The sequence below is a fragment of the Phocoena phocoena genome, chromosome 1, assembly GCF_963924675.1.
Source record: "Phocoena phocoena chromosome 1, mPhoPho1.1, whole genome shotgun sequence".
NCBI lineage: Eukaryota > Metazoa > Chordata > Mammalia > Artiodactyla > Phocoenidae > Phocoena > Phocoena phocoena.
In genome coordinates this window covers 58,953,408-58,965,754 of record NC_089219.1, presented here as the reverse complement: position 1 = coordinate 58,965,754, position 12,347 = coordinate 58,953,408, and the positions used below count along the sequence as shown (strand labels likewise).

The 12,347-nt window shown below is 41.2% G+C and overlaps 1 protein-coding gene across 2 annotated transcripts in view; it reads left to right on the top strand.

Annotated features, from left to right (window-relative positions):
• The window catches only part of WLS (Wnt ligand secretion mediator), a 107,138-nt gene that overhangs the window by 60,788 nt on the left and 34,003 nt on the right, over nt 1-12,347 (top strand). For both annotated transcript variants that reach the window (XM_065878978.1, XM_065878989.1), the window contains 3 exons: nt 4,919-5,043; nt 9,871-10,032; nt 11,751-11,887. In XM_065878978.1, coding sequence (XP_065735050.1) covers nt 4,919-5,043; nt 9,871-10,032; nt 11,751-11,887 — 424 coding nt within the window. The remainder of the gene's footprint in view (nt 1-4,918; nt 5,044-9,870; nt 10,033-11,750; nt 11,888-12,347) is intronic.

Below are 12,347 nucleotides of genomic sequence, written 5' to 3'. Positions count from 1 at the left end.
CCGGACGTGCAGGCTTAGTCGCCATGGCTCACAGGCCCAGCCAGCCGCTCCACGGCATGTGGGATCTTCCCAGACTGGGGCACGAACCCGTGTCCCCTAGCATCGGCAGGTGGACTCTCAACCACTGCGCCACCAGGGAAACCCCTTTTGTTTGTTTTTAACAGCATATTTTAAAACAGTCTGGGGATTCCCAACAGGTGGCAATAACTTTTAAAGCTGGAGCAGGCCAGGAGGCCAGTCTGTCTGGCCCTTTCTCTCCCAGAGGCACCAGGCCCTGTACCAGGGCCTGTACCCTGTACTCTGTACCAGGCCCACTCCTAACATTTGTGGGGTACAAGGTAAGAGTACCTATGAAGGCATGGCTGCCACATGTCTAAATATTTTTAAAGTGATAAACTTGGCTTACCAAATTATTAAGCCAAATAAGTCTTATCATCCAATTGTAACAAATTTACTTTTGTAATGCACTGCAAGTCTGGATGTGAATTTAAGATTCTTGGATGCCTTGGAATTCTGTGCCAAAAATGTGATGGACCAGCGAGTGTGGGCTTCTAGATGTCTTTTCTTCCCACCCCTGGCTCCATCCCACACAGAGAGTGTGTTTCTGTGTGGACACCCCACCCTCCAAGCTCAGTCTCTGTCTGTATCCTCCTCCAAACAGCAGCCCTTTGAGCACTCCTGAGCCCAAGGGTGCACAAGTAGTCGTGTAGTTCCCTCTGGGAGGCCAGATCTGGGGAAGAGGTCCCCCCCAGTCCCACGATGTGGAAGTAGGCTCAGAGCTGTCTGGGTATGTATTCTGGGATCCTGAGTTCCTGGACTATGTTCTAAAAATTGTGGAAGGGGTTAGGCTCTTGATGGACATGTCCTCTTCACTTCAGGGTCTTCTCATCTGGAGAGGAAGAGAACAGCTGGAAAAGGGCCAGACCGAGCGGGACCCTTGAAAAGTGTGGCGCCCAGATTCAGGGCCCCTCCTGCTGTGCTGTGTCTAAGGCCAGTGCTGCTCTGAACCCTGGTCCTCCAAGGAGCACAATATGAGAATTGATAACTTCCTTTATACCTTTCAGATTTATACTGTTGAGTTCTGTGGTTCTGGAAGTGCCCTTTCGACAGAGTTGAAAGTCCCAATTCCTAATCACAATGTTAGAAATGAAAAGGAGGTACCCTGGTGCCTAATATTCAACTCACAGATGGGATCTCTGCTCAGTTCTTTCTTTGGACCACTGAGGCTGCCAAGTGACAAACAGTTGTAGCCATTCTGGTGCCTAACCAAGAGGATACACAAACTCTGAGCATTGCTTCTGCCAAGCCAGGCATCCCACAGTTTCTTATACAGACTCTTATTATCCATTCTCAGCCCTGGGTCTCTGCACAGCCTGGTGTCCTCAAGTCCAGAGTCTCCTGGACTATGTGGAGATGGGAAGATGGATGAGAACTAGGGTTCCAGTGATTCTGTGTACAGACTTTGACCCCACTACTCTGTTGTCAGCATCTTGCCTCTTCTGTCTTATGTCACACCTAGTGCTTTCCAGTTCTGAGTGGCTTGGGGGTCTGTTGGACATGTTGGCTCACTTTTCCAAAATATCCCTTCTGTGGAGTTTCGGCTGTGCCCATCTCTGGCTGTCAGGAAATCCTACTCCATCTGTTTTTCATCTTCGAAAAAATTGTTGCAGTCTCTGGTTTGCTCATGTCACTACCATTTTTTTTTCCCCTTGTGATTTAATATCCTTTGTGTTCTTTTACTGTTTTTTTGTTTGTTGTTTGGTTTTTTTTTTTGGAGTTTCAGGAGTGAGAGGAGGAAAACATAAGTAGCCAGTTCACCATGTTTGAGATTTATTATCTTTTGTTAATTTTTCATTGAAGTGTAGTTAATTTACAGTATTATATTAGTTTCAGATATACAGCATAGAGATTCAGGTTTTTTTTTTTTTTTTACAGATTATACTCTATTAACAGTTATTATAAAATAATGGCTGTAATCCCCTATGCTATACAATATACCCTTGTTGTTTTTTTATTTTATACATAGCAGTTTGTATCTCTTAATCTCATACCCCTTACATGCCACTCACCCCTTCCCTCTCCCTGCAGGTAACCACTAGTTTGTTTTCTATATCTGTTTCTATTTTGCTATATACATTCGTTTGTATTATTTTTTAGATTCCACATGTAAGTGATATCATATAGCATTTGTCTTTCTCTGACATAAGCAAAGCATAATATTCTCTAGGTCCATTCACATAGCTGCAAATGGCAGAACTTCATTCTTTTTTATGGCTGAGTAATATTCCATTGTGTGTGCTTATGTGTGTATGTGTGTATTTATATATGTGTGTGTGTGTATATATATATATATATATATATATATATATATTTATACCACATCTTTATCCATTTGTCTGTCAGTGGACACTTGGATTGCTTCCATATCTTGGCTACTGAAAATAGTGCTGCTGTGAACATAAGGGTGCATGTATCTTTTCGAATTAGTGTTTTAATTTTTTCTGGATATATACCCAGGAGTGGAATTGTTGGATTGTATGGTAGTTCTATTTTTAGTTTTTTGAGGAACCTCCATACTGTTTTCTGTAGTGACTGCACCAATTTACATTCCCACCAACAGTGTACAGAGTTCTTTTTTCTCTACATCCTCACCAACACTTGTGTGAGGTAATATCTCACTGTGCTTTGACTTGCATTTCTCTAATATTAGAAATGTTGAGCATCTTTTCGTGTGCCTGTTGGCCATCTGTATATCTTCTTTGGAAAAATGTCTATTCAAGTCTTCTGCCCATTTTTTAACTGGATTGTTTGTTTTTTTGATATTGAGTTGTATGAGTTGTTTGTATATTTTGGATATTAATCCCTTGTCAGTTGCATCATTTGCATATATTTTCTCCCATTCTGTAGGCTGTCTTTTTGTTTTATCATTGCTTTCCTTTGCATGCAAAAACTTTTACATTTAATTAGGTCCCATTTGTTTATTTTTGCTTTTGTTTCTTTTGCCTTAGGGGACAAATCCAAAAAAATATTGCTGTGATTTATGTCAAAGAGTGTTCTGCCTATGTTATCTTCTTTATGGTGTCATGTTCTACATTTAGGTCTTTAATCAATTTTGAGTTTATTTTTATATATGGTGTGAGGAAATGTTGTAATCTCATTCTTTTACATGTAGCTGTCCAGTTTCCCCAGCACTACTTAATAAAGTGACTGTCTTTTCTCCATTGTATATTCTTGCTTTCTTTCTCATAGACTAATTGACCACAGGTGTTTGGGTTTATTTCTGGGCTCACTGTTCTGTTCCATTGATCTATGTATCTGTTTTTGTGCCAGTACCATGCTGTTTTGATTACTGTAGCTTTGTAGTATAGTCTGAAATCTGGGAAGGTGACACCTCCAGCTTTATTCTTTTTATCTCAATATTGCTTTGGCAATTCTGGGTCTTTTGTGGTTCCATATAAATTTTAGGGTTATTTGTCTTAGTTCTGTGAAAAAGGTCATGGGTATTTTCATAGAGACTGCATTAAATCTGTAGATAGCTCTGGGTAGCATGGCCATTTTAACAATATTAATTATTCCAATACAAGAGCATGGGAGATCTTTCCACTTCTTTGTATCATCTTCAGTTTCCTTCATCAGTATCTTACAGTTTGCAGAGTATAGGTCTTTTATCTTCTTGGTTAAGTTTATTCCTAGGTATTTTATTCTTTTTGATGTGAATCTAAATGGGATTTTTTTTTTTTACTTTCTTTTTCTGATAGTTCATTATTAATGACTGAGGGTTTAAATGATACTAATAAAGGAGCGGGTACTGATGTTAATGAAGGTTTGGTCTATATCAGAATGGCCTCAAATTCCTTCTTTCCTGCATTATTTCCTTCTCTTCCTAGATTTCCTCAGAGAACCAGGGATTCACCGCACTGTCAAATTGTCTACAAGCCACGCTGGGTCAGTGGAAAGAACAGCCCTAATTTTCCAGACAGCAGTTATTCTTATCTTTCCCTTGTGACCTGATATTCAGGTTCCAGAGCCTAGAACTGAGCCCAGTCTCATAACCCCAACCAAGGTCATTTTGGAAATGTAGTCTGTGCTTTTTTTCCTCCATTAAGACTCCTCTGTTCTTGAGCTTGCTCAACAGAGTATAAAACAGACAAAATGGGTAGAGGCAGTTTTTATTACTCTAATTTCCTTAATGAGTTCTGTGGTGAGTTAAACCCATTCATGGTCCTTATTGATATGGAAGTGTATGTGAACGTTCCTTTGCACAATTATGAACTTATTATTATATTCCTGTCTGTGCATAAGTCTTTAATTTGGAAAAACCCTTTACCTCTTATATTAACTTCGTCCATACTCTGAAGAAGGGGTTTTGAGAAGCAGCAGAGCCTATATTTGAGAGCTTCTTGGGGATAATTTTTAAAAAGGATGCTTTCAGACTAGATTGTGTCCTGAAGAAAGCACCCAAGGTACTTAAATCATGTCTCTGAGGGGTGGCTGAAAAAGTTGGTCATTTTTATCAGAGAGGAGAGGAAACACAGGCAGATGAGTTGCAGGTTTCAAGTGCCTAAGGAACTTTTGTGGAAAAAGGATCTCATCTGCTGTGGGACTCCTACAGGCAGACCTAGGACCAGTGGTGCAAGTTAAGGAGGATGAATGCTGACCGTGAGTTGGAATCTGACCATTTGAACTGCCTCAGAGAGAGTGAGACCCCCGCCTCTGGAGGACTTTAAGTGGATGCTCTTTGACTCCTTGGCAGAGCAGTTGGTTATGGGAGGGGACCCAACGTCCAGCTTAGACAGTCATCCTATGACTTTTAAGTCCTCCGGTTTGGAGAGTCACGTTTGGCATTTGGAATTTTTAAACTCTTTCCAAAGTATCTTCCCAGAAGCTGTTTCTGAATTGTGCATCCTTTCTCTTGCAGGAGAAAATGCAGAAGTTTCCATGGACGTTTCCCTGGCTTACCGAGATGATATGTTTGCTGAGTGGACTGAAATGGCCCATGAGAGAGTGCCCCGGAAACTCAAATGTACCTTCACCTCCCCCAAGGTAGGGTACCTTGAAGTCTCAGTTGACGGGATTTTTTATTTGGTTTCCAGGTATGTGGGAACATTTGCTCAGACACATTTCTTCTAAGCATGCATGACCCACAAAGGTTAGTAGTCACCGTCCTTTGTCCTAGAAGAGGGTAATGTAGATATTTCATGTCCCTGCAAAGGAGGAAAGAACAGAAGAAGGAATGTCTGTTTGAAGTGATTTAGTTGTTTCTCTGAAATACCTCCATAAAAATAAATTCTTGGTTCTTTGGATATTAACAAAAAGTGTTTGAAGATCATTGCTAAGTTAATTTTAGATGTACAAATCTGTTCATATTGGTTCAATGCATGTGTCTGCTTCTCTGTTTCATCGGCATCTCTGTTGCCAAGTCAGTGTGCAGGTGTGGAGACTAACAATCCCAGAGAACAAACACTACAGACAAAAAGAGGACCTGAGGGAGAAATCTAGTTTCCTTTGAGACCTCTCAGTTCTCTTACATACTTTTAGGACTCTCCCTTCTTTGTTTCTTCCAGGAAGACTCATTTAACCACCAAGGGGAGGAAAGCCACTATCCTTCATTGAGAGTAGGGAGACACTTTCTCTTGGACAAAGGCCTTAGATTCTCCAGGTGTTAAAATACAGGCATGGACTCAGTGACCCTCAGAGGATAGTGGGATTTGTCTGTATAAGGACCAAATCAGAACTAGTGAGGGGCCCTTTTCCAGGGCCACATGCTGCCCTCACACATGCCTCCCCAAGATTCTGTCCCCCTCCCCACTCCCCACCCCCTTCCCCCCTTGAAAATCTCTGTGAAGTTGAAATGGAGCCGTAGTTACTGTTACTCATGGCTACTCACATTCCTCAAGAGTGTTGACAAGGAGTACCACCTGCTAGGTGATCTCTGATGTCCCTTCACAGACATAAATAGTCTTGTTTTCTTTGCATGAAATGCACGAGAGGCCAAACTGCACTGAAGCACATTCCTGATTATGTCATTTGTCACTTGATATCTTCAGGTCAGTTGCTCCTGAAAGATTTGGGCTACTTTGTAGTACTCGCTCTGTTGACTGATTTAGTTCCTCTCTTCTCCTAACATTGGCCTTTCCTAACTTCACTTTTGCCTATAACTGGAAAATTGGGGTTCCCTGTGGAATGGTAAGAATGGCAGGTTGAAGCCTCTGAGGACCATGCCCCTGCCCTGTCCGTCCTGCCCCGAAGAGGAGTAAGATGGGGCTGGGCAGGTTCATGAACATTAGTTAAAGGCCTGGATTTGGAGCAAAACATACTTGGCTTCACTTCCAGGCTATTTCACTTACTGACTGCATGACCTCAGGCAAGCTTGCTTCAACTGTCCAAGCTTCAGTTTCTCCTTTGCAAAATGGGATAATAATACTTGCCCTGGGAATTTTTATAAGGACGAGATGAGATAATGAACCTTATCACTTAAAATCAAGTCTGGGACATGTTTCACCAGTCGGGCCAACAGGACAAAAGGTATAAATTAAAGCTCTCATGGGCAAACCATGCACCCTACACATAAGCATCTTTTGGGGCACCTAGTGTTTGTTAATTCTCCCTCCCCAGGTTCCCTATACAAGAGCTATGGAAAGTGTGGTCTAAGGACTAACAGCGTCAGCATCACCTGGTAGCTTGTAGGAAATGCAGATTCCCAGGGCACACCCCCAAACCCATGAATCAAAATCTCAGCATGTAGGACCAAGGAATCTGTGTTTTAACAGGATTTCAATTCCTTCTCTTAAGCTTGATAAAGTTTGAAAGTCACTTCAGTAGACCCTTTGCTGAATGGTCAAATATAGGGTTCCCCCCACCCAAAAGCCATCTGGAATTGTTTTGGGTAGGCCTTTGGGGGCAATCTATAGGTAAAAATGAATGGTCAAGAGAAATTGGAGGTAGCAGGAGAGAGATATGTAATATTTCTAGACCTTTGTATGCAATGGAGGAAATTAATTAAAAGTTGACCTCATCATTCAGAGGTAAGACTGGTTGGCTGTCTAAGCTAAAGGATATAAAGCTTTTGGATATGGAATATCAACCTCAGAAAAGGGAAAAGTCATTTCTCACCTTACGTATACACTTAGAGGGCACTGAGAAGCAGAGTCGGGGGAGGCCGTTAAGAAGACTGCAACTGCTTCTTAATGACAGTTGCTTAATTATCTTTAGGATGTGTTGATCCCTTTCAAGAAAGATATTAAACCTTGCAAAGTGTGAAGGAAATGAATCATCAAATCTATGCTTTTTGATTGCAGTGAAATTTAGACTTGAGTTTGAAGATTAAATGAGAAATTGCTTTAAAGCTTTTTAGTCCCTGGTGGATTGTGAAGTTAAAAAAAAAAAGTCAAGTTGCCACCTGCTGTAATTTGTCCTAATTAGCCAGGCTTATGCTGGATTTGGGGCAGGGCGGAGGGGCGTGGGGCAAAGGAAAAGGAGGCAGGAAGAGAGAGAAGGAAATCTTTCTTCCTAAATGCCCTAAATACTGGCAGAGGCAGAACCTCAGTGAATAAGGAAAAGTCCCCAGCAGGATACAGTGAATTTGTCTCTGAGACAGGTAGGCCAGGCCAGGATCCCAGTACCCTGTGTGTCTCTCTCATTTGTTGGACTTAGGTAAATTTATCTCATGTGATGGTGTTACCCTCTCTGTAGGGACAGGGAAGTGGAGGACACACAGAGACCCATGACGGGGCATTAGAAGGAACCCCAGAGATCATATAATCAAACCTTCGTGCTTTACTTAGGAAGAAAGTGAGGCCAAATGAGTTGGATGACCTTCCCCGGGTACCCAGCAAGGGGTGAGGGCAGGACGAGAATTTCAGCCTCCTGGCTTGAAGTTCAGTGCTCTCCTTATCAATGCCTGCCTTCAGGCATGTCTGAGGCAAAACAGCATTCCTTTCTTCCTGCTGCACTCACCAGTCCTCCTCTGCATCAGAGCTGGAGGCTGGACTTGGGAGACCCACGTCCTCAACCCAATTCTGCCATGACTTTTGGACTTTGGGTGAGCCCCATAATCAAGTCAGTGGCATTAGACTAAATAAGTTTTGTTTCCTTCAAACTCTCAGTTTCTATAAATAAGACCCTGACTGGAAACACATCAGAAAAACCCACCTCCTGCTGTTACCATAGCAGGTAATCAGCCTCCTGAGTGCAGCTTCATCTGAGCCTGAATTAGAGCCTGTACTGTATTTTCAGTAGTTCTGCAGAGTCCTAATAATAGCCTTGATTTGTAAGTATAAGAGAAAGGAGCAGAGGGGAGAGGAAGACAGATCTATACAGGAAAACTCATCCAACCCGAAGCTGGGGTTTGGAAAAGAAGGATCCTTTCTACAGAAGAATTTTTAAAATCTTATATGCCGTGTCTAATCAACTGGTAGTTCTGATAAGAGCCCCTTAGACCTTAGAGGATGAAAAATTATCATGATTGATTAGTGATGTCTGCCATGAATGGGAAAGGGAAAAATGGAAGTGCATAAGCAAGATATTTGCCTGCTCTACCTCTACTTATGTCATGTGTGTCTTCCGTTCCTGTACAAAGGTCTGTTTATTGCACTCTAAGCTCTGACTGTCCAGTAAAGAGCCCTCCCTCCCCATCCCCTGCCCCAAGATCACAGAAGAAACAGATTCCTTGGTATCTTCCGTTTGATTTCTCCACTGGACTTTTTACTCTGAAGATTTACAAAAAATTTTGGAGGCCCTGAGAATTCAGGCTTAGGAACACCAAATCAGTCCCCCATCACTTCATCAGGAGGTAACAAGCAAACATTGAAGCTGGCATACAAACCCAGCAGTGAAGACAAGACACTCATTTGCTTTATCAGGGAAGAGTCCTCGGTTGCTGAAGCTCCTGCCTATACCTGTCCATATTTACCCGCTTCCCCCACCCCTCAGCTGGGACACATAGCCATGTGTCCTGTGAAGGTAGAGCAGAATTTAGTTTTCAAAAGCAAGTTGTACTACTTGCCAATCTCCCACTTCCATGTGCTGGCTGGTACCTTTTAAATTGCTTGGCAGGAAGTCCAAGAGGCTTTTCTAGAAACTGAGCTAAATTTTTGTTTATTTAATTTCTGCTCCCTCTGCCATCTTGTCTCTTGGGCAGTTAGAAAGCTTTAGAGGCAGAGAATTACGAGTGGTCATCTCTAGCAAGCTAATCTCATTGTTTCCTTTCATCCCCCTATGTCTTCCCCAAATTCCAAGGGCTCCTTGGGTAGCTTCTTTTTTTTTTTTTTTTTTTTTGGTCAAATCAATAAAAAGTAGATATTTTCAGCTTCTTGTAGCTTCTCCTGCAGGCCAAAACCATGTAAATAAGTAGTCATCATCCAAGAAAGTGATGAACATTAGCAAGGGCTTCCTCCTGAACGTTTGAGTTGACTGTTCCACAGAGCCTTAGAGGTCTCCGATGGTAGGCTGCAAATAAAATTGTAGCCCTGCTAGACCAGGTTAGTCTGACGTGAGGCTCTAATGAGGACTGAAGAGCTGAGAAAGGTGTCGAAATAGAAGAAATTTCTGCTTGTTACCTAAAATTTCTGGTTCTATCTCGAATGTGGCTGGGTTTTATTTTTATCTTTTTATAAATTTCTTTCTTTTTGGTTGTGTTGGGTCTTTGTTGCTGTGCATGGGCTTTCTCCAGTTGCAGCGAGTGGGGGCTACTCTTCATTGTGGGCAGCTTGTAGATGCCATGCCTCCAGTGTACCCTATTATCTGTACCTCTGAGGTATACCTTTAAGCATTAGCTTTTTAGAATTGGTGATATGAGGCAAAAGCAAGACAATTCAGACATAGTCTATTGGAAATAGTGACCATGCCTCAAACCCTCCACTCTTCTTCCAGACCGCAGAACATGAGGGCCGTTACTATGAATGTGACGTCCTTCCTTTCATGGAAATTGGGTCTGTGGCTCATAAGTATTACCTTCTAAACATCCGGCTGCCTGTGAATGAGAAGAAGAAAATCAATGTTGGGATTGGAGAGATTAAGGATATCCGGCTGGTGGTAAGTGAATCTGATTGATCCAGGTAGCCTGTCACATCAGAGCACTGGCTAAGAACACTGGTTGTGAGCATGTGTATTGGAAAGACGCTCCATCTCAATCTTGAATTTTCCATGTCTCTACTATTTCATTAAGAAGTAAGAAGAATAACAAACCCATGGAAATGGAAAGTAATGCAATTATTGTGTCCATTTAAGATTTTATTATGATGATCATGATTATATAGTGAATAACACCAAGATAAAAGTAATTTTTTTTTTTTACATGTTTCACCTTGCAAGCACAAATGTTAAAGGGAGCAGTCGTGATTTAGGTTCTTTCCCTTTTATCTCTTTAGTGGGGAAAAAAAAGAATGTGCAGCATGACTTTTTATATCTAATTTAGGTTTTTTTACATCTAAAACACAAATACATATTTACTCTAGAAAATTAGAAGCACAAATGAGCACAGAGTAGAACATAAACGTTACCTGTAACATCCTGCCATCTAGAGAAATAACCACTTTGAGGTTATGCTGTATCTCCTCAATTTTTTTCTCTGTGTATATAATCCTTCCCTTACAAAAAAAAAGACCATCATACTCAACTGACTCTTTCATTCCTTGCTTTTTAAAATTAATTGTATATATCTTTCCTTGGAAGAAATTTTGAGAATATTTAAAATGTCTTAATTTGGGATTATTCTACATGAAACCCAGAATTTCAGTGTTTCTGTATCTTCATTAGCAAATACTAAAAGCACTTTGATACAGTGGTTTTCAAGAGTTTCTTCACTGTGAAATATGGTGGCTGGTGCTTATGTATATACCAACTTTCATGGGCATGCTATGTCAGTAGGCACCCACAAAATCTTTTTCATTTCTTGAAGAGAGAATGTGTTTATATGCAACTCCTGTGGCAATGACATCCATTCCACCCCTTTCTCTCCACTAAAGGAAGGATATTGTAACACAAGTAAGGTATAATGAAATTTTATGGGAATAACCTGAAAGCCATTCTAACAAATTAAAAAAAAAGTTGTTATCATTAACAATACTGTATTAATAGAAACAAATCACATTACAACTGTATTTCAACTGTTGGCACAATGTAGGCACTCAATATTTGTCTAATGAGTGTATTAACCAGACACGCACATATTACTGAATGCCCACATATTGTTAAAAACGTGATGGAAAATATTTGTGTTGAGATCTGGGATTGATTCACCAATGAATGACAAGGGTATGTGTAAAGTTACATATGTATTCAAGATGTTGATAATATAATACATTTCTCTGAGTTCATAAAGAGTTTGTGACCAAAAAAAAAAATTAATGGTATATTGCGAATAGAGTATAAATATACTTTGTAGTACTGCTTAGCATTCCGCAGTACGGGTTTACCTTAACACGTTTTACCAATGCCGACATTTTGGGCATCTAAGATAGCTCCAATTTTTCAATGAAGACCTTATAGACAAATCTTTGATCATGTTCTTAATCGTTCCCTTAGGATAGAGTGAGTCTATCTTTATGCCTTTTAACTTATATTTCTACAGTGCCTGAGGAGGGGCCCAGGCGGGTAGGATGAGGACAATACATGCTGTGAATGTTAGCGCTCATTGATCTTGAAAGTTCAGCAAAAAAGATCTCCATTTACCTCTCCCCGGAATGCATCTGCTGGTAGAAAATAACACTAAGATACATTGACCTTCAAAATTATGATTGGTCTCTATCTAGGGAATTCACCAAAATGGAGGCTTCACCAAGGTGTGGTTTGCCATGAAGACCTTCCTTACACCCAGCATCTTCATCATTATGGTGTGGTATTGGAGAAGGATCACCATGATGTCTCGACCCCCCGTGCTTCTGGAAAAGTAAGAGCTGATTTTGGAGCACCCTTAAGGAGCGCGGACATCCTGTGATTTGCCTGCCATGGACCTGGTTTTGCTGGGGGCCTAGTTCAAGTGGTCAGTGTGTTATCAATACTTGGGCTGGTGATTTGACCGCAAATCAGCCTGGACTCCTTTATCTCCTTCAGCTTTCATGTGCAAATTATTATTAAATCCTAGGGGTTCTGCTGCTCTCATATTTCCAGCGCTCTGTTGTATCTTTGCTCTTCATTCCCATGTTCTGCATCAGATTCTTCTATTACAGTGGACGAACTGCCTTGCTGCTAACTGATCCCAACCCCTCTCACTGCCAGACGGATGATGTTTCTGTAGACATAGCCCCTTTCTCTCCCACATTATTGACATTTTCCTTTCTGCTGGATTATTCCCATTAATACACAGACACACTCTGCCTTCTCCCATTCTTAGTCAAAACTCTTTGTAC